At 44.1% G+C, this 26,709-nt stretch overlaps 1 protein-coding gene across 2 annotated transcripts in view; it reads right to left on the bottom strand.

Annotated features, from left to right (window-relative positions):
- Nucleotides 1-518: 518 nt before the first annotated feature.
- The window catches only part of LOC145360799 (threonine--tRNA ligase 1, cytoplasmic-like), a 36,995-nt gene continuing 10,804 nt past the window's right edge, over nt 519-26,709 (bottom strand). Inside the window, exons 2-19 of one of the 2 annotated variants that reach the window (XM_080216249.1) lie at nt 24,172-24,258; nt 23,642-23,832; nt 22,595-22,718; nt 22,101-22,222; nt 21,353-21,470; nt 20,177-20,241; nt 18,244-18,322; nt 17,991-18,137; nt 17,515-17,613; nt 14,273-14,439; nt 12,502-12,664; nt 11,777-11,914; nt 9,060-9,137; nt 8,878-8,978; nt 8,055-8,159; nt 2,182-2,254; nt 1,990-2,104; nt 519-1,027 (exon numbers count right to left, since the gene is read on the bottom strand). In XM_080216249.1, the coding sequence (XP_080072375.1) occupies nt 879-1,027; nt 1,990-2,104; nt 2,182-2,254; nt 8,055-8,159; nt 8,878-8,978; nt 9,060-9,137; nt 11,777-11,914; nt 12,502-12,664; nt 14,273-14,439; nt 17,515-17,613; nt 17,991-18,137; nt 18,244-18,322; nt 20,177-20,241; nt 21,353-21,470; nt 22,101-22,222; nt 22,595-22,718; nt 23,642-23,832; nt 24,172-24,258 (2,121 nt within the window). In that variant the 3' untranslated portion in view covers nt 519-878. The remainder of the gene's footprint in view (nt 1,028-1,989; nt 2,105-2,181; nt 2,255-8,054; nt 8,160-8,877; nt 8,979-9,059; nt 9,138-11,776; nt 11,915-12,501; nt 12,665-14,272; nt 14,440-17,514; nt 17,614-17,990; nt 18,138-18,243; nt 18,323-20,176; nt 20,242-21,352; nt 21,471-22,100; nt 22,223-22,594; nt 22,719-23,641; nt 23,833-24,171; nt 24,259-26,709) is intronic. The other variant, XM_080216250.1, reaches the window with a different exon arrangement.

Raw genomic sequence — 26,709 nt, 5'->3', positions numbered from 1 at the left:
AATATTAGAAATAGGACAGCTCACAATTCAAAGTCTCTGGGAAAGATTAGATCTTTTTTCATAGAAATCCAATACAAATTCTTCTGAGATTTTTCACAAGAGGATGTGAGGGTGAATGCGCGCTGAACAGGCACTCCATATAGAAACCACCCCCCTGTTTAATATCGCCACAATATAGTTACTGAGGCTAGCCCCAATTAATGCCAGTCACACAGAAAGATAAATAATGGCAAGTTCAAAGCTGTGCTTCCCCATCTGGGGAATGAGAAAACTGAGTTAGACGGGGTTGGAACTGAATCACGCATGCCAGGGTTCAGTGATGTAAAGGAATTAAAAGGAGAGCCACAGCTTTCAGAACCAACATTCAAGCTTACATCAAATAAAGATTAGCTGCATCATCATAGATATGGGAATGAACCTGAATCTTGTGATCCATGTATCTCAGGACCAAAACAAGTGACACACTGAACCATCAGAGGAAGAGACACATACGAAATAAAGTCAGGAAACCAGGGAGCTGCACAAAATCAGGTAATATTTTGTTCAATACAAAGCTCTTTATTGGATCAAATTTACCTTCATTTCCTCATATTGAAACATGCAGTGAGCAGCAGTTGTGATTCTGATCCATGCCTTTTGTTTGTCACAGTCAGAAATGAAATGCCTCCGTTTAATTTAATAGCAGACAAATTCCAGCATCTGGGTAGCCAAGCTTCACATCTCCATTACACAATGCTTTCCAAGTCAGAACAATAGCATTCCAGCTTTAATTAATGAGTGGTTTATTCTAAATAGCTCCTAATGGTTTTAGGTTCTTCAACAATTCTGCTCTATAGTTTTCACAGTTTATTCATCCATCCAGCAATCAGGGTGGGAAATTAAAATTCCTCTTCGGCCCTTACTTTACGCAGCTGCTGCAGCCTCTTCATTTTCTCTATAGTTGCTGCCACAGAAAGCTCACCATGTACCTTGTTATCTCTTGTACGGACATTTACCGAATGATTCACTTTCTCCCTCTCTCCGACTACTATGGGCAAAGAGGTTTCACAAAAATTGACTCAATTTCCAGTGTAGTTAAGTAAGCGTGCAACAAAATTCTTGCAGCAGACATTTAAACAAACCAAGACAGAGTGCAGGTACTACAAGTGGTTGAGGGACACTGGGCCACCATTTTTGCAATAAATGAAAAAAAATCCAAATATTCTCATTGATTCTTATTTCATGTGTCCACTTGTACCAGTAGTTGTCAGAGACATTGACTAACTCTGCTCAAATTTATCTCCATTATAGTACCTTCAGGGTTGACTTCTGTCGTTGAGGATATGGCAGTGATGTCCTTTGGCTGGATGGAGTTTCGTAACAATAGGATGTTGGAAGATCTTTTCCCTCCCAGACTGACACCTCCATGCTGGGGACACCCTCTGTCCAGTAGCCTGGCGTCTCCATACTGGGGACACCCTCTGTCCATCAGCCCTGATACTTCGCTGCACTGCTGAGAACTGAAACTTACTGCATTGGGAAATCTCATCTTGTGTCACTCCACTCCGTGATAACAGTGTTAGACTAGGAGCACACAGGCCTATTTAAGGATATACTGACACTGCAGCACCTCCTGAGTTTATTGCAAGTATTGAAAGTTGCATGCATGCAGGGAGCTGAATGAACCATGATCTAAAAGACTGTTTTTCCACTTAAATTCCAATTAAAATATATTTTCTCGAATAAATATAAACCTGCATTAAAAAGAACAGTAAGGGATCATAGCTATATTTGTATCAGAATGTCAGAATTAAAGCTATATCACTTACCATACCAGTTTTGGCTGAGTAATCTTTCTCTTCACATTCCACAATAAACATATATAACTGATTGTTATAGGGATCTTTGATAACTGGACCCAACAAACTAAGGACCATGCACAGGGAGTGAGCACTTTCCAAACTGGACAAAATTTGATCTTAAGAGTAGAACGGGAGCATCAGACATTACCTAAGATGAAATTGTACTGAGCAAGTTGTGAATTCTGGATTTTCTTATCCAACAAACAGCCAAGATCCAGGTCCACATCAGCCATGAAACCAGCTTCAACGAATTCTTGGCAAACCTAAAAGAAATATGCTTAAAGATGGCTTCAAATAAAGTTAAGCTCAACCATTCAGTACCACATACAGCCCTGCTCACCATCCGACCATACTCCTCACATCCTGGTCCAACCGGGATTACCATAATCTGACGGGGGGACAGCCAGAATGGCCTAGATTAAAACAGAAATAGTCACAAGGTTACTCTCTGTAATTAACTACTTTGAATTTTCTTTAAATCAAATGACATAACCTGCCCCTTTACAATCTCAGCTTCTCAAAACTGATGTTACAAATATAAGGTTGAGAAGATTATGTTTTGGGAAGTAAAAACAATGCAGTTCAGTTAAACTGTTCTTAAATCTGCCTGACAGCAATCCTGCGTGGTTTGATTGTTAGGGATTAAAGGGAGCCCAGACTGTTTTAACTGGAAGATGATCCAAGGTGTTTTTTACTTGGAGACAATGACAGAAATCTGTGTGTTAATTGTGCAAAGTCTGATATTCTCCAAAGTACCAGAAAAGGATTTTTTTATTCATTCATGGGACATGGACAATGCTAACAAAGCCATCATTTATTGTCCATCCAAAATTGCCCTTAAGAAAGTAGTGGTGAGCTACCTTTCTGAACTGCTGTAGTCCATGTGGTACATTTACAGCAAGGACGAGATAGTGACAGTGACTCTGCAACAGTGAAGGAACAGCAACATATTTCTAAGTCAGGATGGTGTGTGGGTTTGTGGGGAAACTCCAGGTGCTGGTGTTCACATACACCTGCTGCCATTGTCCTTCGCAGTGGTAGGTAACGCTGGTTTGGGAAATGCTTTCAAAGAGGCCTTGGTGCCTTGCTGCAGTGCATCTTGTAAACGGTACGCATGGGTGCCACTGTGTGTCGGTAATGCAGGGAGTGAATTTTGAAGATGGCAGATAGGGTATCAGTCAAGTGGGCTGCTTTGTCCTGGATTGTGTCAACTTTGCGAGTGTTGTTGGAGCTGCACCCATCCAGGCAAATGGAGAGTATTCCATCACAATCCTGACTTGTACTTTGTAGATGGTGGACAGGCTTTGCGGAAATCAAGAAGCGAGTTACTTGGTGCAGAATTCCTGCCCTCTGATCTGCTCTTGTAACTACACTATTTATTTGGTGAGTCTAGTTCAGTTTCTGGCCGAGGGTAACCCTCAGGATGTTGACAGCTGAGGATTCAATGATTGTAATCTCATTGAATTACGAGGGAAGATTGTTAGATTGTCTCTTGTTGGAGATGGTCATTGCCTGGCATTTATATAGCACAAGTTTTATATTCACTTATCACTAGAAGAGTAAGAGACAACTTGATCTAAATCTTTAAGATCTTGGGGGGTATTGATAGGATAGATGTGGAGAGGATGCTTCTTCTTGTTAAAGAATCTGAACTGTTTAAAAATAAGGGGTTGCACCTTTAAGGCAGAGATGAGGAAAATTTTTCTCTCTGAGAATCACGAGTCTCTGGAACTCTTCCATACAAAGCAGTGGAAATAGAGTCTGAATAATTTTAAGGCAGTGCTAGATAGATTATTGATTAACAAGGCATTGAAAGGTTATCAAAGGGAGGCAGGAAGGTGGGTTGATATTTCAATCAGATCAGCCATGTTCTTACTGAATGGCAGAGCAAGCTCAAGGGGCCAGGTGGCCTACTACTGTGTCAAATTCATATGTTTGGGCCTAAGACATTCCCCTGAGGAACTCCTACACTGATGTCCTGGGGCTAAGATTGATCTGCAACAACTAAAACAGTTGCTTTTGTGCACGGTAAGACTCCAACCAGTGGAGAGTCACCCCCCCCGCCCACCGATTTCCACTGACTTGAATAATGCTAATAATGCTCTTTGATGCTGCACTCCGTCAAATGCTGCTGTGATTTCCAGGACATACTCTTACTCTTTTGACCACGTTTGGACTCTTTTGACCACATTTGGACAAAGGCTTAATGAGGCCAGTATACAAGTGGCCCTGGCAGAACTCAAACTGAGCATCAGAATGTGAATGATTTCTTGCTACCACTGTAACATCTTCAATCACTGCTGATAATGGTGAGTAGATCATTGGGGTAGCAATTGGCCAGGTTGGATTTGTTTTCCTTTTTATAGACTGGACGTACCTGGGCAATTTTCCATGTTGCCAGGTAGGTGACAGTGTTGTAGCTATATTGGAACAATCTGGCTACAGGGCAATTAGTTTGGGGCATCAGTTTTCAGTACTATTGCCTGAATGTTACCAGGGCCAATAACCTTTGCAACATCCAGTGTTTTCAGTCATTTCTTGATACCATGAATCGAATTGGCTGAAGACTGCCATCTGTGATGTTGGGGACCTCTGGAGGGGGCTGAGATGGATCATCCACTCAGATCTGCCTGTGTTGAGAATGTCAGGTTGTAATTACTTGTGCTTTAAACTGTTTGCTTACTTCCAGGATAAATGAGTTGGAGTCTCAAGGATAGCTGATCAACATTCCTATGCAGACACAAGGCCAATGTGTTGCATATTACCTGGAGATAGAAATCCTTGCTCTCTCAAAGCCTGAGATATCTCTGAAACATAGAGGCACGTTAGCCTGCCAGGATCTGGAAGAGTGAAAGCAGCAAAATATTGTGAATGCTGGTGAGAACCGCTGCTTGTTTTGAAAAGACGGAATCCAGGAGGAATTCAAGTTAAAACAAGACAACAGGATTCCCCTAGCCTGTGCTACAGGAAGAATTTATGGGGAGAAAAAGTTCTCACTACAAAATATTAAGTTCTCAGTTTAAAAGTTCCCAGGTTGAGAAAGAAAAAGAACAAAAGTTAATCCTCAAGAGCTAAGAATCACCTTGGATACATTCTGACAGAATGGAATCTCAAGATGAGTGGGCAAAACATTGGAGTTATAATGTGGGAAAATGGAAGAGCGTCCAATGTGACAAATAATAAAAAATATTGTTTAAATGGAAGGTACCACAGAATACCACCTTACTGAGGGATCCAGGTGTCCCTGTAAATGAGTCACAAAAAATTAGCATGCAAGCACAGCAAGAATTAGGAAGACAAATTGAATCTTGGCCTTTATTGCAAGACGAATGATGTATAAAAGTAAGGAAGTCTTGTTACAGCTTTACAACTGGTGAGACCAAACCCAGTATATAGCATTAGATAAGGAGGGACATACAGTGGAAGCAATTCAGACAAGGTTCACGAGGCTGAATTCTGGGATGAAGCAACTATCTCATAACGAAAAGTTGAGCAGGTTGGCCCGATACTCATCTGTTTCAGTAGCAATCATATTGAAACATTTCAGAGGCTGGGTCATTAAGTATGTTTAAGATTGAGATAGACAGATTTTTAATTAGTAAGGGAATCAAGGGTTATGGGGATAAAGCTGCAAAGTGAGGTTGAGAATTATCACATCAGATCAATCATGATCTCATTGAATGGCAGAACAGACTCAGTGGGCTGAATGGCCTACTTCTGCTCCTACGTCTTTTGGTCTTATTCCGAAGAATATGGAAACTTAGATGCTGGAAGGATGAGTTTTATCATGGAGAATATTAAAACTAGGGAGAACAGTTTAAAAGTAAGGCATCACTTTCTGTTACAAACTCTCAAAGTCAGCAGTGAACACAAACACAAAACTTCAAAAATAAATATTTAACACATGTCAAAGTCAAACAGTAGCAGTTCAATTCCTCAGGACTGAGCTTAATCTCAGAAACATAAAAAATCTACAGCACAAGAGACCGTTTGACCCATCATATCTGGGGTAGCCGAGAAAGTATTATCCAGCCTAATCCCACACTCCAATTCGCAATCTCTGAAGTTTGAAGATTACAGCACTCCTAGTGCAAATGGAAATACAGTTTAAAAGTGATGAAGACTTTCCCCTCTACCACATTTTCATCATTTCCAGCTAGCAGACAGCATTATGTTTACTAGTGATTTTTAATAATGAAGGTGAATAATGTTTGAAACATTCAAACAGATCACAAATCAGATTAATCAGGCTTTCAACGCCCTTGTGGATAACGAAATGAGCAGTAAATTTGTGCAATTACAGGAAGTGTTTGACAAGCTAATGGTTTTGGAACTATGCAGTAAGGGAAACGGACTACAGCTAAAGTGCCTGATGTGGGGAAATGGCGTGTGATCTCATATCTTGCAGCATTCACACACTGCAGATTGCACGGAAGACCTTAGCAAAGGAGGGAAAATTCCTGTAGCCAGTTCATAAATCTCAGAGAGAGTGCAGACACAGGGTTAAAGAAGTGGGATGGGGAACTGAGAAGGCATGAAGAAACACAAAGTGCAAGTTCAACCTAGGTTCAGCAGGATAATTACAAAGGCTTGCGAATAGGCCAATGTCACCTTTTCCCAGGGGTGGTCTGCGAGGCAGACCAGTTGAGAGATAAATCATTCAAAGCTCTGGTCTGATCCTGACTGTCCATCTGTTGCCATTTAAAGCTCACAAATGTTTGTACTGACATCAATAATTTCTGAATAATGTTTACTCACAAAGAGAACAAAGAACAACACAGCACGAGAAACAGGCCCTTCGGCCCAACAAGCCCACGCCACCATTTTAACATTATGAGTCCCCCCTCCACCCATGACCCTTGTCTATGCTTATGGCACTCCACATTGAGGGAAGACTAATTTAGGGACACTTTGTTACACCAATCAGCCTAACAGCACATCTTTGGGGTTTGGGAGGAAACCGGAGCACACGGAAAAAACCCACACAAGCACGGGGAGAATGTGCAAACTCCCGCAGACACCGGCCCAAATCCACATATCTGCACAGCAAACAGTGACAATCACTGAGCTGTCGTGTTGCCCAGCATCTGGTCCAGTTTAAGCGTACACTAACGACATGAAGTACTAGGCTACTCTGGAAACAACCAAGAGCAGCCCTTGTACGACCCATCGCGCGTATGCCCCTTGTTGGGCAACAAGGCGGACCGAAGCATCTGTGGAATAAAGACAAAAACATCAATACCATGCACATCCTCACCAGATGCCTCCTTCCACCCAACAGTATTGCAACACTCAGGATTGCTGATTATTTCAGCACATTGGCCACTCCTGCGAGTGACACAGAGCTGGACAGAAAGTGAATACGAAGAGGGATTAACATGGCCTCAGATAGTAGAGTCTCACCTCCAGGATCTGGGACCCGAACCAGCTCAGACTGGGAATGAAACTCCCCAACTAGAAAGGTTATCCATGAAGTAGATATTAATCAAGTACAGATAGGTAAAGGCCCAGAACAGGAAATTGTGACTAATTATTCAACATGACTGGGAAAAGTGCTCAGAGCCCAAAGCAAGGCTGGATTGTGGGACAGAAAAGAAAGGTCATCGTGGACACAGAGAAATTACCACAAAATATGAAAATGCATCACAGTCTTCACCATAAGGGACTGGTGATCAGGGAGAGGCAGATCTTTAAGCTGTTGCAACACCCACACATTCCCATTAAACTCTATCTTACTTGTGGTGGGGAGTTAGGAGGATAAATTTAATAACTTTCCTAGCAGCTGTTGTGCACTGTCAATATATTCACCTCTTTACAGCCAGTCCTCAAGTGTCAATATTTACATTGGGGTTTGGATGCCTTGAGGAGCACGCGACCATTCACAAGGAGTCCTTGCAACCTGGAGTCAGCAATCTGATTCACTTCACCGCAAGTGAATCATCCCAGCTCTACTTGCTCCTGCACACGGCTTCAGTCCCACAGCAAATTGTGGGGTTGCCTTATGTTGTTACCTACATTGTAGAAATAAATAATAAAGCAGCCCTCAGCATCAAAGGGACCACATATTGAAGATACGTATTACAGTGAACTGAGCTGTAACTGTAACGCCATTGACTCTGAATCCAGACACTTGTAGCCATATGAGAGTGAGGGCAATTGAATTCCTGCATGGGACACTCACTCTCTCTGCACTGTCTCATTTTGAAACATTACCATTTCCCGGCGTAGTTCTCAGCAAGGATTGCCACCATGCTTTCCAGCGATCCCAGCACAGCGCGATGAATGATAACTGGGCGGCTTCCATCCATTCCATCCTTGCTATAGAGAACAGTAAAGTGAACCAGCAGTGTATTAGAAAAACAAAGGCCTTCCTAACACCCACCATCCCAGCACAGATCCAACCCAGTTACTCTCCCTGAAACCATCACTCAAACTGAGACAGCCATCAATAGAAAATGCCACTGCTCACCCCAGTCACTATCATTCACACATGAATCCAAGCTCACTATTTAACAGTGTAGTCTTACACCATCAAACCTGCTTCAAAGATGTGCAGTTAGGTGGATTGGCCATGCTAAACTGGCCCTTAGTGTCCCAAGATATGTCCCACGATTAGTGGAATTAATGTTTGGGGTCACGGGGATAGGGCAGGGATGGGCTATGGTAGAATGTTCTGCCAAAGAGTCAATAGACCTGATGGGCCAATTGACCTCCCTCTGCGTTGTAGAAGTTCTATACACCACTATCTGCAGATGTTGCAGAACTACAGTCAGTAGCAAGAACCCTAACTGATATCACCATCCCCAGCTCCTGAACACAGACTCTGAGGCCAGTTTTGTAAATGTAATTGCTGCCCAAGCTATGATCAGCATTCTCAGTCAAACAGGGAAAGTAGAATTAACACAGACTGATCCGACATCAGTGATATAGTTACTGACACAGTAACTGCTACACCCACCAACCAAGCACAGAGTGCTGATGAAAAGCAAGATGAGGAAATGAACAGGATTCTGAAAGTCACAATAACTGAACTTACCTAACATAAGTCAGATTAAACCGAATGGGCAGCTGGAAGTCCAGCTGGATGGTTGCACATTGATGGTTTCGGCCTCCAGCATCCTTTATCTCAACGTCGATCTGCAGGGAATCAGAGAATCAGAAAGTCTCTGCTAGTTTTGAGCAGACGATGATTACACTTGGGCAATGGTCCATACAAACCTTTGGTCCATACAATGCTTCGTCGCATTCACTCTGTCTCCAGCTCTCGCCAAATCCTCTCAAACTGCACTCCAACTGCTAAACCACAGGAAATAAAAACAAAAATTCAGCTTGCCTCAGTGTTGTATTTTTTTTACAACATATCTTTAAGAGCTTGCATGCTCACTGAAGTTCAAATATTACCGCTTGCCAATGCACATTTTCCTAATCTCAACATGAAACACCAAGAGCAAAGTATAATACAAGGTTAGATACAGAGTAAAGCTCCCCCTACACCGTCCCCCATCAAACACTCCCAAGACAGGTACAGCAGGGGTTAGATACAGAGTAAAGCTCCCTCTACACTGTCCCCATCAAACACTCCCAGGACAGGTACAGCACAAGGTTAAATAGAGAGTAAAGCTCCCTCTACAAGTTAAGGTGTTAAATTGGGGGGAGGCTAATTACAATAGTATTAGGCAGAAAAAGAATGTAGATTGGGACGTTTGAGGGCAAATCAACATCTGGCATGTGGGAAGCTTTCAAGTGTAAGTTGATAGGGATTCAGGACCAACACATTCCTGTAAGGATGAAGGATAAGTATGGCAAGTTTTGAGAACCTTGCATAACGAGAGATATTGTGAGCCCGGTCAAAGAGAAAAAGGAAACATTTATCAAAGCCAGGAGGCTGGGAACACACAAAGCAAGTGTGGAATAAAGGAAAGTAGAAAGAAACTTAAGCAAGGAGTAAGGAGGACTAAAAGGGGTCACGAGAAAGCATTGGCCAGCAGGATTAAGGAAAATCGCAAGGCTTTTTATACATATGTAAAGAGCAGAAGGGTAGCCAGGGAGAGGGTTGGCCCACTCAAGGTCAAGGGAGGGAATCTATGCGTGGAGCCAGAGGAAATGGGCGAGGTATTAAATGATTACTTTGCGACAGTATTCACCAAACAGGAGGACCTGGTGGATGGTGAGTCTGGGAAAGGATGTGTAGATCATTTGGGTTTGAAGTCAAAAAGGAGGAGGTATTGGGGTTCTAGAGAAACATTAAGGTAGACAAGTTCCCAGGGCCTGATGGGATATACCCCAGAATACTGAGAGAGGCAAGGGGAGGAAATTGCTGGGGCTTTGAGAGAAATCTTTGTATCCTCACTGGCTACAGGGGAAGTCCCGGAGGATTGGAGAATAGCCAGTGATGTTCCTTTGTTTAAGAAGGGTAGCTAAAATAATCCAGATAATTACAAGTTTGTGAGCCTTACATCAGTGGTAGGGAAATTATTGGAGACGATTCTTCGAGACAGGATTTATTGCCACTTGGAAATAAGTGGACATATTAGTGAGAGGCAACATGGTTTTGTGAAGGGGAGGTCGTGTCTCACGAACTTGATCGAGTTTTTCGAGAAAGTGATGAAAATGATTGATGAGGGTAGGGCAGTGGATGTTGTCTACATGGACTTCAGTAAGGCCTTTGACAAGATCCTCATTGCAGATTGGTGCAGAAGGTGAAATTACATGGGATCAGAAGTGAGCTGGCAAGGTGGATACAAAACTGGCTCGGTCAAAGAATACAGAGGGTAGCAGTGTAAGGATGTGTTTTTGAATAGAGGGCTGTGACAAGTGCCATTCCTCAGGGATCAGTGCTGGGACCTTTGCTGTTTGTAATACATATATAAAAATGATTTGGAGGGAAATGTGACTGGATTGATTACAGCAGGATATAGATAGGCTGGACAATTGGGTAGAGAAATGGCAGATGGAATTTAATCCAGATAAATGCAAAGTGGTGCATTTTGGTAGAACTAATGTAGGGGGGAGTTATACAATAAATGGCAGAACCATCAAGAGTATAGAAACACAGAGAGACCTGGGTGTGCAAGTCCACAAATCCCTGAAGGTGGCAGCACAGGTGGAGAAGGTGGTGAAGAAGGCACATGGCATGCTTGCCTTTATAGGACAGGGTATAGAGTATAAAAGCTGGAGTCTGATGTTGCAGCTGTATAGAACACTGGTTAGGCCACATTTGGAGTACTGCGTCCAGTTCTGGTCACCACACTACCAGAAGGACGTGGAGGCTTTGGAGAGAGTGCAGAGGAGGTTTACCAGGATGTTGCCTGGTATGGAGGGTCTTAGCGATAAGGAGAGATTGGGTAAATTGGGGTTGTTCTCCTGGAAAGACAGAGAATGAGGGGAGACCAAATAGAAGTGTACAAAATTTTGAAGGGTATAGAAAGGGTGAATAGTGGGAAGCTTTTTCCCAGGTCAGAGGTGACAACCACGAGGGATCACAGGCTCAAGGTGAGAGGGGCAAGGTATAACTCCGATATCAGAGGGACGTTTTTTACGCAGAGGATGGTGGGGGCCTGGAATGCGCTGCCGAGTAGAGTGGTGGAGGCAGACTTGTTATCATTGTTTAAGAATTACCTGGATAGTCATATGAGCTGCCTGGGAATGGAGGGATACAAACGAATGGTCTAGTTGGACCAATGAGGGCACAGGCTTGGGGGGCCGAAGGGCCTGTTTCCTGTGCTGTACTGTTCTTTGTTCTTTGATTACTAAGTTTGCGAATGACACAAAGGTTGGTGGATTTGTGGATAGCGATGAGAAACCAAGCTGCCCTTATTCAAGGCTGATAGGGCAGTAGTGAGTGCAGCCTCGCACAGTTGATGTTAAACCAACTCATTATCAGTACCAATCACTGTTTTTCCAACATTAACCGGAACAGTCCAGCCATCACTTGCCTTTTCAGCCTGATGCCACAAGTTCACATCTCCAAGAAACTTCTCCGTCCGCTTGGAAAGATTGAGCTGGAAACTGAAGCCAAACACTCCATACACTGAACGGAGGAAGTCCAGGCATCCTTTCACCTCCTCCCCAATCTGAAATAGGAAAACAAGAATTAGAACATCTAAGAATGGCAAGGGACAAGCCATTCTGGAAACGCAATACATGTAGTGCATTATGTGAAATAGCAAGGAGCAGCAGCAGGAGTCCAGGGTGTGGTCACCGGCCTGCACTCAGTAAGCTGACTTCAGCTGTGATGGTAATGCGATGTTAACACAGGCCTTGGACTGGGGAAAGAAAAATAGTAGCTGAAGGTCTTGTTCCTGATTGCTGGCCAGCGACACCTGCTTGCTCAGGATCTTGAGCAATAACTCAGTCTTGACCCTCAAAAATGAAGTTCCATCACTTATCTAAGGGTCTGGTGCTTTGAAACTGTCCCCAACAATACTGAGTACACCATGGTGGTGCCTCAGTGAGAGTCAGTGTCTTCAGGAACGATACCCTGGTGAAACTCAGCACCTTCAGGAACTATACCTCAGTGAGTATTTTATTCCCACTCTTCAGGGGAATAAATTTTGACAAAACAGTGAGAATTGAAGTTCAACTTCTGCTCAACTTATATGGAACCACCTTGATGCAGATTTAAAAAGATGAGTGAGAAAGAATGCATATTTTTATTCACCTGTTCTAATGTGCAGAAAATGTGAGCATCATCTTGTTCGAATCGGCGCAATCTGGTTAAACCGGTTAACACTCCCAAAGGCTCATTGCGATGAAGAACACCAAAATCAGCTAAACGCAGAGGGAGCTCACGCCAGGATCGTGGACGATGGTCAAACATCAAACTGATAGAAACAGTACAACAGAGCACTCTGTCACCATTTGTGTGATCACTTCTCATTGGAACCAAGTCTCCCTTCAAGAATCACTCCAACTGACAGACCATCCCACGTCGACAGATTATATATAGCATGGAAACAGGACATTCAGCCCAACCACTCCACGGTGGTGCGTATGCTCCACTCAAGGTTCTTCCCATCTTTCCTCACCTAAATCTACCATTGGGTTCAACTGTCAGGTTGAACCTGAATTTCAAATGTTTGTCTGGTTTCCCCTTAAATGTATCCATACTATTCATTTCAACCATGCCTTATGGTACTGAGTTCCACATTCTTACCATTCTTTGGGTAAACAAGTTTCTCCAGAATTTCCCGTTGGGTTTCTTGATGATGACCTTATATTTAAGCCTTTAGTAATTCTCTTCTTCTCAAGAGGAAACATTCTCTCTCTATATCCATTCTATCCAAATCTTTACCAATTGAAGTGGTGGAGGCTGCCTCGCTAAATATTTTTAAGAAGCGGGTTGATGGGTTCTTGATAAGAGAGGGGATTAAGGGTTATGGGGAGAGGGCGGGAAAGTGGAACTGAGCCACAACAGATCAGCCATGATCTTATTGAATGGCGGGGCAGGCTCGAAGGGCTAGATGGCCTACTCCTGCTCCTATTTCTTATGTTCTTATGTTCTTAATTAGAAATACATCTAATAGATCATCGCTCAGCCTTCTTTTTCAAGAGATCCAGCCTGCTAATACTTTCTCAATATGCAAACCCATAAATTTCTGATATCATCTGTGTAAATCTGCTCTTCACCCTTTCCAGTGCCCCTATATCCTATTTGTAACGTGACCATCAGACTTGCACCTAGTATTCTTAATTGTGATTAAAACGAGGTTTGATGCAGGTTTAATGCATCTCCCGTACTTTTCAATTCTATCTCTCTCGAAGTAATGCTTGGTTTGTTTATTCTTGTAAACGAGCCCTGCTGAGCTGTGATGCAATTTTTAGTAATCAGTGTATTTGTATTCTGAAATCCCTTGTTCCTCTACCACACCAGACTTGCATCTCCTAAGTTGCCTCCCTGTTCTCCCGACCAAAATATACTTCCGCACCTTTATGTTTTGCACTTCATTTGCCAGATCTGATAGTTCATTCATGCAATTTGTTGTATAATTTTACTGTCCGCCCTGCCCCTGATTTGACTGAATCTTTCTGCTACATTTGGGCTGCTCACATATTTGTACATACCATCCCACTGCCCTCGCCCCACACTTTCTAGAGTAAAGCTATTGCCAGCTCCCTATTTACCTTTCTACTCAGACATGGGTCCCATTCCAGTTCAGAGAGAGCCAATTCCATCAGTATAGTTGCTGGATTACTGCAAAAAAAACCAGTGTCTTTTAAGGAAGATCATCAGCAATCCTTGCCCAGCCTCCACAGGTGACTGTAGATCCACACTCTCCGCTTGACTTTTGGGAAACTCAAAAGGCAACAAATACTCCCTCACCTCATGAAAGTTGCTCAAGACAAATTGACCCCAAACAAACTGTTAAACTATCTTCCAAAAGTTTAAAATCATTAAATATTCTAAAGCAGCCTGTGCATTTGATACATACCAGTGACCCGGGCAATTCATGGGCTTCAGTGTGAAGATCTCCTTCTCTACCTCAAAGCTGAACATGTTCTCCCTGTGGTGCTGCCAGTGGCCAGACATCTCCCACAGACGGCTGTTGTAGATATTTGGAGAGACCACTTCAGTGAATCCACGTTTATGATACTCCTCCTGCAGCAAGGAAAAATCAAGACCAAACTCACATTTTAATAGAGCCTCTCACAATCTCAGAGTCTCATATGCATTATAGCCATGAAGTACTTTTGAAGTGTCACCACTGTTCCAATGTAGCCGTGATGCGGAGATGCTGGTGTTGGACTGGGGTGGGCACAGTAAGAAGTCTTATAACACCAGGTTAAAGTCCAACAGGTTTATCTGGCAGCACGAGTTTTTGGAGTGTTGCTCCTTCATCAGTGCTATCAAATAAACCTGTTGGACTTTAACCTGGAGTTGTGAGACTTCTTACTGTTCCAATGTAGGAAAGATTGCAGGCAGTTTGTATTCAACAAAATCCCACAAAACAGCAATATGATTAATGATCACACACTATTTTAGTAACAATATCAGCAGGATAAATATTTGCCATACAACTGTGGGTAACATTTTAGAATTCTTTCATGGTATTTGGGCATCACTGGCAAGACAAGCATTTGCTGCCCTTTCTTACTTACCCTTGAGAAGTTACCTCTTAAGCTGAAGTCCATCTGATGCATATAGTTCCACACTGCTGTGCAGGGCTTTGACCCAGCAACAGCAAAGGAACAGCAATATAGTTCCAGATCAGGATGGTATGTAACTTAGAGGGAAATTTCCAAGTGGTTGTCTTTTTAAGTGGTAGGGGTCACTGCTTGTCTTCAAAAAATGCCACCCTATCTTTCAAATCTTATCTGAGGTAGAGGCAGGGTCTCAGTTTAATGTCCCATCTGAAAGTCAATACCAAGAATAGCACAGCACTCCCTCACAATTGAACTGACCACCTGAATTTTCCTCTTAAGTCTGCTCCTCGACCACTACCAATGGCCACCTCTCATTACTGAACAACACCCTCATCCCAAGGAACAACTTAGTGAAACTTTGCTGTTCTGCCTCCATAGAACCATCGAATCCCTACAGTGCAGGAGGCAGCTACTTAGCACATTCAGTCTGCACCAACTCTCCAAAAGATCCTTGTACCATGGCTAATCCATCTAACCTGCACATCACAGAACTGTGGGAGGAAACTAGAGCATCCAGAGGAAACCCAAGCAGACACAGGGAGAACATGCAAACTCCACACAGACAGTGACCCAAAGCTGGAATTGAACCAGACCCTTGGCACTGTGAGGCAACAATGCTAACCACTGTGCCACCATGCCGTCAGTGCAAGTATATTCTTTTGACTTTGAACTCAAACATGGAGCTTGGGCAGTTGAGGAAAAGTTCTGCATCCACTCCACTTCTTGTTTCTCATGTCCATAGCATCGTACCATCCTTGTCCTTCACTGGTAACTTTGTGTTGCTTTTTGCAGCAGTTAATCCTGTACAGTATTTTCAAGTCATTCCAACTTACTGCTACTAGTGCCTCCCTGTCTTTTAACTCTACCCATCCACAGTTGTCTCGTTTACAGCTCCTCTTCATAGCTTTATCTAGTCTTCTGTACTTGACATTGTCTCATTTTTGCTCAATGTTCTTTTCCTAGCCCTCGTTGCTCATCAGTATTCATGCATTAGTTCCTCCAATTGCATATGACTTTTATAGCTTTATGATTGACTTCTGCAGTTTCATGTCCATCCCACCACCTAAGGTGGGTGGTCCAATCCTCCATCTGTATCCTGACTCTTCTGAATATTTTCGAAGGATGTCCTCCATCTGCTGCTGATGCATATAGTCAGCCGTTTCCAGGGTACTACGATTTGGCAACCTCCATGTCCATTTTATGGATGTCTTTGTGTTTGAAGATATTGCAGCAGATGCTTACAGCTTCTGTTGAACATACTTGCTGACTCATGGCACCCAATCATACTGTTCAGTCCTCACTGGTTGCCACTGGGCTTAGCATTGAGGTCAGGATCAGTAGATAGATATCATAAGCTGGGTTCCTTGTCCAGCATATCCTGAAATTGATGGACAAAGTCATCTTTCTCCTCCTCCTCTGTGGCTCTTTCTGTTGATTCACAGAATTGTGTGACAATGACTTTGGGTGCTTTGTGAGGAAGCTGGCAGTGATGATGTACTTTCACCCAAATAAGGTTTGTGCTAAGCGTCTGAGATTGAGGCCAACTCTATGGGTGTTGTGCTCTTCTTGCCCTGGGTACAGGACTTGTCACATCCTTATTGCTGATGTGGCCTTGGTCTGTCGACCATATTTCGATGATGCCCAAGATGTCAAAGTAAATAGGTTCTCATTTCTCACAGTGGGAGGTTAGTGCACCTTTAAGAGGTTTTTTAAAAATCATGGTCACAGCCTTGGGTGATATTATTGTTGGAAGGAGGGAGTCAAGTGACAGAAGGCTTTCAGCTTTAGTTTCATTTTGGCTGCAGTGTTGAAAGCAGTTTTAAAAGGAAGCTGAAAAAGAAGTCTCTTTCTCTCTGTTTTGCTTTGAAAATTTTACCAGTTAGCTGAAGCAAAGGCTTATTCCCCTGCTGCAGTAAAGAATCTGGTGTTTTGGGGAACTGATCCAAGTTTTCAAGATCATTTGAAATCAGTATCAACCCTGGAAACTGGATTCCAGTATCATATGAGCTTTAGCCTCTGCATGATAAATCTGTTTAAAGGGTTTTGTTTTTTGGATATTGGTTTTGATTGGAACATCTGATATATATATATTGGTTAGGAGTTACATGTTATTACGACTGTTTAGTTTTCACTTGTAATTGATAAGTTATTTCTCATTTTCGTTCCTTATATGTTAAATATATTCTTAAATAAACGTTGTGTGATGAAAGCTCTCTCGTGGGTCATTTGAATCACACCTGAAATGAAACATATCATGCTTATCCTAACCAAATTCAATATATTCTGAATCAGTAATTCCTACGAACTTTTCTTCTTTCTTAAATCCTTTAGCCACTCAGCGAGCAGTGACTAGAGATGGAACCTGGCACTGTCCTGCTCCATTCTAGGTGATGCAACCACAAATAAATCTCAAAGAATAAGAATACAGCAAAGTATCCCTTCTACTTGTTCACATATTTCCTCACCTCAGTTATACCACTGAATAATAGAATCTGTGACAGTATAATTGTTGGATGAATGAGGTACATACCTGTATAAATGCCACCAGCGTGTTGTAAATAGAAGCCCCTCTTGGGAGAAAGAAACAGCTTCCAGGGCTGAGGTCATGGAAGAAAAACAAGTCCTGCTCCTGTAAAGCAGATGGAAGTAAAACAAGGATAATGTGATGCACAGCCCAGACTTCGATGAAAGATCAGACCAGAAACATTCACTGTTCCTCTCTTCACTGACACTGCCTCATTCATTAAGCATTTCCAGCATTTTCTATATTTACTTTGGAACAAGACAGGCCTTTAAAGGGAAAAATCAACAGCCATAGTACAAGCTTGTTAGCTTTCAACAGACAAAACTACCTTCTCCTTTCTCACTTGCATTGTCCAAGCTCGACGTGTGGATTTACTTCCTCTTTTCTGCTGTACTTTCAACTCTAATGATAGACTGGCTCACTGCACCCATTTGCACAGGGCTACTCACTTTAAACGTCCAAACACAGAACACTTCCCAGACCTGTCCAATCTTTCTGTGATCCTGGTTCTTTGCTTCTTCCTGCAATTGCTCCCACTCCTTCAGCATCTTGCCGTCAGGAAATGAGATACCATAGATTCTCTGCAGTTTCTCCATATTTGACTTTCCTTCCCAGTATGTCAAAGAGTTCTAGAAATACATAAAACACATTTTTCTTTGTACAAAACCCACTCCAATTTCAAAATCAATTCTGTGCTATTGATAGACTAGGATAAGAGATCACACATTCACTCACCTGATAAAGTCTCAAAGCTTTAATCTGGCCAGTGTGCCTGACATGGGGTCCACTGCTTAAATCAATCAATGGGCCACACCTGTGAGAGAGCAGACTCAGGAGAAGGTCCAAGTGAATCATAGGCAGGGTCAAGATCAAGGTCAGTGCCAGGATCACTGCGATTGACTGATCTCAGCCGAGATCAGTCAATCGAGTGAAGTTACAGTGGGCCTAGACCATTAGATTAGTGAGAGAATGCAGGGATCTTGCTATTCTATCACCCAGTGGCATAGGCACCTATCAGAAGAGATGGAGTCAGCTGTGATAGTCCCCACGGTGAGACAGCTGCTGGCACTTAGCGTGCAAACCCACTGACTGACCGGTGACAAGGTCTCAGGCAATGACCCAGTACATAGCCATGTGGTGCTGTTCGGAAATCAGTCACCTTACTTGTTAACCCTGCAATCCAGCAGCAACAGGTACAGCACCATCATCAAGTGGCAGAACTAATCAACACACTGAACATTCATTAGAAGAAGGGAATACTGAGCTAGCGGCTGAATGAATGTCACTGGGTTGTGCTTGTGATAACTGACTACTGTTCCCTCACACTTCTGACCACGTTCTCTGCTGATGTCACGGTGCAGAGTGCATCCTCACCATACCAGTGCAAACTGACAAAGTGCTTTGGGACGATGTCACTAAGCGCAGCAAGAAACAGGACCAATCCAACATTTCTAGGAGGGACCCAGCAGGCATCCCACATATCCAGAGGCTGATCCTGGATAGATCCCGCATTTCCAGGAGCAGATCCAGGAGAGATCCCACATTTGCAGCAAAGAATCCAGGAGAGATCCTGGATAGATCCCGCATTTTCAGAAGGGGATCGTGGGGTGGCACAGTAGCACAGTGGTTAGCACTATTGCTTCACAGCTCCAGGGTCCTGGGTTCAATTCCTGGCTCAGATCACTGTCTGTGTGAAGTTTGCACGTTCTCCTCGTGTCTGCGTGGGTTTCCTCCCACAGTCCAAAGATGTGCCGGTTAGGTTGACTGGCCATGCTAAGAAATTGCCCCTTAGCGTCCAGGGATGCGTAGGTTAGAGAGATTAGTGGTATGATGTGGGGGTAGGGCCTGGGTGGGATTGTGTTTGGTGCAGACTCAATGGGCCGAAGGGCCTCTTTCTGCACTGTAGGGTTTTATGTGTCAAATCCTGGACAGATCCCGCATTTCCAGAAGGGGGCCCTGGACAGATCCCGCATTTCCAGAAGGGGGCCCTGGACAGATCCCGCATTTCCAGAAGGGGGCCCTGGACAGATCCCGCATTTCCAGAAGGGGGCCCTGGACAGATCCCGCATTTCCAGAAGGGGGCCCTGGACAGATCCCGCATTTCCAGAAGGGGGCCCTGGACAGATCCCGCATTTCCAGAAGGGGGCCCTGGACAGATCCCGCATTTCCAGAAGGGGGCCCTGGACAGATCCCGCATTTCCAGAAGGGGGCCCTGGACAGATCCCGCATTTCCAGAAGGGGGCCCTGGACAGTTCCCGCATTTCCAGAAGGGGGCCCTGGACAGATCCCGCATTTCCAGAAGGGGGCCCTGGACAGATCCCGCATTTCCAGAAGGGGGCCCTGGACAGATCCCGCATTTCCAGAAGGGGGCCCTGGACAGATCCCGCATTTCCAGAAGGGGGCCCTGGACAGATCCCGCATTTCCAGAAGGGGGCCCTGGACAGGTCCCGCATTTCCAGAAGGGGGCCCTGGACAGGTCCCGCATTTCCAGAAGGGGGCCCTGGACAGATCCCACATTTCCAGAAGGGGGCCCTGGACAGATCCCGCATTTTCAGCTGAAACACAAACATTCCACATTCTGTTGCAATGATTTATCAAACCTGATTGAATACTCTGCCTCAAAACCCTAATATGTAAAAGATGGTACAATTCACATAGTCCTGCTCACCTGTACACTGTGGTTGTCAGTGTGTCAATTTTCTCGTTTAATATCCACACCTTAAACTTGTTGTACTGAGAAAGAAACAAAGAATCACCGAAAGCTAAAACAGTCTGACAAAAATTAATAATATTACTGACTCCAACCTTGATGCCCTTTTTGATTTCCTTGGTTTGCCTCAATACAACCCCACTCCATCCCCATAGGGCCACCTTGTTTATCAGCTTTCTTTTACTGAACACTGACTTTGTTCTGCTATTAGCACATTCTGCTATCTTACCTTTATGTCATTATATGCACTCGTTCAGTCTTTAATGGGACTGTACATACCCTTTGTGTTTGATGTCTATGACATCTTTTGTCAATCTTCTACAGCTTCAGCCTATCCCTGACCATCTGTTCTGCCCCAACCCCCTCTCCAAGTATAATTCATCACATTTCTATCCTGCTTCAGTTCTGCCAAAGAGACATAAGGGCTTGAACTGTTAACTCTGTTTCTTGCTTCAAGGATGTTGCCAAACCTGCTTTCCAGTTTTTATTTCAGATTTCCAGCATCCACAGAATTTTGCTTTTACCGTGAGAAAAATTCAAAATGCAAGTAATCCAGATTCCTATTTCGGAACATACTAATGTAGAAAGTTAAATCTGATACACTAACAGAGACCAATAATCTGTTCATGCTCAGAAATCTACAAGCCTCTCAGTACAAGCTCCAGGTTGCCTGTCCTTTGAGCCAGGATTTTGGCCTCAAGTCTTCTACCCATCCCCAGTTTTGGCCTGTCAAAGTCTTCTTCAGTTTTACAGTTGGTGTCTCCATCCTCTAGTCTGGATACAGAGTTTGGATTTAATGATTCTATCCCTTTACACAGGTTCTTTTCATTCAACTCCGTAAGGCCAATCCACATAAATTAGGCTCCTGGCCATCATGGATCTGGGGTCAGAGGTCAGCCTGGCAGCTTTTTCTGCATCATCACAGAGACTTTGAATCAGTGACCAGAGGACTGGTCAGTCCCCATCACAAAGGTAGCCTGGAAAGCACAGCAGCTGCGGATAGAGCCCTGCGCCACTTGTCCCACACTCCAGGTACTAATAAAACAGCAGTGTCTTGGGGATTTGGCAACAGACCATACAAGCTCTCAGAGAGAAATTAAGATGGAGTACAGGACAGCAAATAGTGAATATTACCTTAAACATTTCAAGCAAAGTTTGCTTGTTGACCTCCAATCTCTCAAATGGCTGACAGTCCTTAATGATCGATTTGCAGATATTCTCCAGGTAAGGAAACTGGTCACTGGACACTCCTCTGTGAAACAGAAGACCACTGTAAGAGGGTGAGAGGGCAGGGGTAGTGGTGGGGAAATGATGGGGCTGAGGCGATGGGGACAGACGTTAAGTGAACATGCAAAGCCAAAGCAGCAAGGTACTGGTAACCCACATTGATCCTTGGCATGAGGTGCAGAGACCTGATGCCGCAAGGGGCCTCACACCAAAACTCAGCTGAGTTACAAGGGAACTAAATCCAACCATAGCAGTGAAGGTTCAGTCAAATAATGCATAGATAATTCAACCAGAAATAAGGACCTGAATACTCTTCTTTCTCTCCAGGCACAGAGTTTAGAGGGGTATCATCCATTGGACCTAAAACCTGGGATACAGGCCTCATGATGTCAGTAACACAGGAACCTCACACACACAGAACTTGTGACGTTGACCAGGTTGTGGCACCATACAATTCACCTGTGGGGACATCACCATAAAGAGCTGCGTAATGACATACCCTGCTGCTTCCGTTACTCATAGAACATAGAACATCACACCACAGTACAGCCCTTCGGCCCTCAATGTTGTGGCGAGCTACTCCTGGATTTACTTCAGTACAAACATAAAAACAAGCTTGCCGCTTGGAAAGGGGTTGTCAGTAACACAACATTACCTGTCGCCTAGGAACATGTCATAATAGAATCCCCTCTCTATGGGCAGGCTGGAACATAGGCAGCCTCCATAATACTGCTCCATGGCTTCTCCCAGAATGTGCGCACTCGAGTGCCAGTATACCTGCGTGACAAATAGTAATCAACCCACCAGTTACACAAATCCAAATCAAAAATCAAATCCATCAAAATAAGTCAATTTAAATTCAATTTAACAGTTAAAGATCCCATGCCTCAGTGCTTCTGGACCTATGGTATAATAGCACCATTTCTTTCCTGTTTAAACACAGATCCACTTTAGTGACAGAATACAACCTTTCCATCCACATGGTAATCACCATTACAGACAGCAACTAGTAAAGTAAAAACTCCTAACTTGAGTGCTGTAAAAACAAGTTAATTAACTCAAGAGTAAATAGAATGTTTCAAAATGATTTATCTGTTTTAAATGACATTGTAAAGTCACTGAATAGCTGAACACTGGAGGATAACTTACAGCTTGTGCCCTTGGGTCTTCAAAGTTTAATAGCTCAAGATTGGTATCTCCTTCCAGCGGTCGATCCAAGTCCCACAGCTCACCACCAACCTTGGCAATAATGGAACTCTCGGCTAATCCTTGACTAGAGTCAGAAGGGAACCAACAGAAGATTTTTGTAGCAGCTTCTACTTACACAGCTGATCTACCAAACATACTAAGCAAATCCAAAAGCAAGTTATATCCCTCAAGTTCTCAGCTCATAAAGACCTCAACTGGATTTGTAGTATGTATGAGCAAGACTGAGGGATTCTGGAGTTTGCAGTATGTGTGGTTCTGAGTGTATGATCCTATTCTTGAATCTGCAAGCTGTCAGATTCACCAAAATGCAATGTTGTCAGAGACAGACCCAAGTCTTTAACCCAGTTATAAACAGAGCTCTTCAAGACATCACAACAATTGTGTAACTTGGCAATTTATTAATATCAGGCCAGGTGTGGTATTTCTTAACAGATTGCAGCAGACCATGTTTTATCATAAGAATGCCAACAAAGAGTTACAAGGACGTCATAAGTGTGGTGCTTCTAGACTTTGCACACTTAGCACAAGGGCTTTTAACTATCCACAGTGAATCTTACGTATTTCTGATGCAAATGAGGGTAGTTCAGAAAGACACTGAATGTGCAAGTGATCAGAATGAATGGTGTGAAACAAGAAGAATTCAGTTGAGACAGTGAGTGAATGTTGAGTGAGGGGCATAGATAGTGGTTCAGACACAATGGGGACAAGGAGGTGGTGACAGAAAAAGATAATGGATCTTAAGGAAAAATCTGAAGGGAAAAGATTGAAATGTGGAACGTGGGGTACTGGACATTGGGGTGGACAAGTGGATATGGAGGGTGACTGTTGGGTCATGAATTTGGGGGGAGTGGAAATGTTTATGAAAGCCTAACGTGGAATGTGACTGCTTTAAGTGGTCTAGATTGTGTACAATGCTGTGTACTGTGCACATATAGTACTGAAGGACCAAGGATTGGAAAAGAAACAGGAAGGTACTTGTGGATTTACCTGATTTGACAAGCAACCTGATAGGGTGTTGTCTTCCATGATTCCCCACAAACCTGCATGTTGTTTGGTAGTGTGATGGTGATAATCCTGCTGTCCCGTGCAGCCCGCTCACTGAGTATGGAATCATGCTCCCGTTTGAGACTCTCAAAAAGGTGCAAACGTTCCTCAACATAGGATGGCCATTCACTCCACTGAAAACAAAGCAAACAATGTCAGACCCCTCCACCTCACACCCAGGAGGAAAGATTCAGTCACTGCCTCCAAACGAGTGACCCAATCCCTTCCTGAAATCTCAGTTTCCCCTCACTGGGTCAGCCATTAGCCATTATAACTGTAGACCTAGACAACAGTTGTATTCAGTTGTGGGTGAAACACAGGCATGTTCAATCCTCACCCCACCATCCTCAGCATTTCCACACAGTGTCCCACAGAAATCACTTGCAAGTTATCAGGGGCAGAAATCCTGGCTGATTTCCTCCCTCCACCCCACCGCCTCTACCCTTCCAGCCCAGACCAACATTGATAAATACCTTGATTGATTTGGCTTCTCGAGTTGGACTGCTCTTGTCCGTCTTGTTCCTGAGCTGCTGAGCCAGTGGCTCAGACTTGATCTCAGTCTGCAGGTTAAACCAGAACAAAATCTAAACACTGAATAAACATTGAGTCTCTGAACTACATCAATAGTGACAGGGAAGTTGAAGTGCAGATAGGGAAACAGATTCTGGAGAGATGTATTAATAACAGAGTTGTCGTGATGGGAGACTTCAATTTCCCAAACATCGACTGGAATATCCCTAGGGTAAGGGGTTTGGATGGGGAGGAGTTTGTTAGGTGTGTTCAGGAAGGTTTCCTGACACAGTATGTGGATAAGCCTATGAGGGGAGAGGCTGTACTTGACCTGGTACTGGCGAATGAACCAGGGCAGGTGATGGATCTCTCGGTAGGAGAGCATCTTGGGAATGGTGACCATAATTCTATCTCCTTCACAATTGCATTGGAACGAGATAGGATCAGGCAGGCTAGGAAGGTGTTTGTCTGGAGTAAGGGGAGATACGAAGAAGTCAGGAAGTTACTTCGACAAATAAACTGGAAGGAGGCGTTCTTAGGGAAAAGTACCGAAGGAAGGTGGCGGATATTCAAGGAATGTTTGTCTGGAGCTATGCATGACAACGTTCCGATGAGACAAGGGGGTTTTGGTAGGTTGCGGGAGCCGTGGTGCACGAAGGCTGTGTTGAACCTAGTCAGGAGGAAAGGGAAGGTGTACAAAAGGTTCAGGGAACTAGGAGAGGTTAAGGATCTTGAGGAGTATAAGGACTGTAGAAAGGAGCTTAAAAGGGAAATTAGGAGAGCCAGAAGGGGTCATGAGAAGACCTTGGCGGGTAAGATTAAGGAGAATCCCAAGGCCTTCTATAAATATGTGAAAGGTAAAAGGATGAGAAGAGAGGGGATAGGGCCTATAAAAGGTGAAGGGGGAAAGGTCTGTGTGGAACCAGAAGAAATGGCAGAGGTGCTTAATGAGTACTTTGCCTCAGTATTCACGGTGGAAGCTGATCTGGGAGATTTTGCTACGGATTTGCAGCAGATGGAAAAGATTGAGTTTGTGGATATTAAGGTGGAGGATGTGTTAGAACTTTGAATTCTATCAAGATAGATAAGTCGCTGGGACCAGATGGGATGTACCCCAGGATATTGTGGGAGGCGAGGGAAGTGATTGCAGAGCCCCTGGCGATGATCTTTGCGTCGTCGATGGAGACGGGAGAGGTTCCGGAAGATTGGAGGATTGCGGATGTAGTCCCTATTTTCAAGAAAGGGAACAGAGATAGCCCGGGAAATTACCGACCGGTGAGTCTGACCTCAGTGGTTGGTAAGCTGATGGAGAGGCTTCTGAGGGACAAGATTTACGAGCATTTGGAGAGGTTTGACATGATCAGGAATAGTCAGCATGGATTTGTCAAGGGCAGGTCGTGCCTTACAAGCCTAGTTGAGTTCTTCGATAATGTGACTGAACACATTGACGAAGGAAGTGCCGTGGACGTGGTGTACATGGACTTCAGCAAGGCGTTTGATAAGGTCCCCCATGCAAGACTTCTTGAGAAGGTGAGAGGGCATGGGATCCAAGGGCCTTTGGCCTTGTGGATCCAGAACTGGCTTGCCTGCAGAAGGCAGAGAGTGGTTGTGGATGGGTCTTTTTCTGAATGGAGGTCAGTCACCAGTGGAGTGCCCCAGGGATCTGTTCTAGGACCCTTGCTGTTTGTCATTTCCATAAATGACCTGGATGAGGAAGTGAAGGGATGGGTAAGTAAGTTCGCTGATGACACGAAGGTCGGTGGTGTTGTGGATGGTCTGGAAGGATGTCAAAAGTTGCAGCAGGACATAAATAGGATGCAGGACTGGGCGGAGAAGTGGCAGATGGACTTCAATGCGGATAAATGCGTAGTCGTCCATTTTGGCAGAACCAACGGGATGAACGAGTACACTATCAAGGGCATAGAACATAGAACATAGAACATTACAGCGCAGAACAGGCCCTTCGGCCCACGATGTTGCGCCGACCAGTTAAAAAACAATGACCCACTAACCTAAACCAATCCCTTTTCGTCCATAAACCTATCCACGGATCTCTTAAACGCCCCCAAACTAGGCGCATTTACAACCGCAGCAGGCAGGGCATTCCAATCCCTCACCACCCTCTGGGTAAAGAACCTACCCCTGACATCTGTCCTATAACTACCCCCCAGGAGTAGGAGTCTTAGTAGTGTTGAAGAGCAGAAGGATCTTGGGGTCCGGGTCCACAGGACTCTTAAATCGGCCTCGCAGGTGGAAGAGGTGGTCAAGAAGGCGTATGGTGTACTGGCCTTCATTAATTGAGGGATTGAGTTTAGGAGTCGGGAGGTAATGCTGCAACTTTATAAGACCCTTGTCAGGCCTCATTTGGAGTACTGTGCGCTGTTCTGGTCGCCTCACTATAGGAAAGACGTAGAAGCTATTGAAAGGGTACAGAGGAGATTTACAAGGATGTTGCCTGGACTGGGAGGCATGCCTTATGAAGTTAGGTTGAGAGAGCTGGG

Source organism: Carcharhinus amblyrhynchos, chromosome 32, assembly GCF_965287045.1.
Source record: "Carcharhinus amblyrhynchos chromosome 32, sCarAmb.v2.hapA, whole genome shotgun sequence".
Classification (NCBI taxonomy): Eukaryota; Metazoa; Chordata; class Chondrichthyes; order Carcharhiniformes; family Carcharhinidae; genus Carcharhinus; species Carcharhinus amblyrhynchos.
Note: the sequence above shows the minus strand (reverse complement) of the source record. Positions and strands in the feature narration are given on the sequence as shown.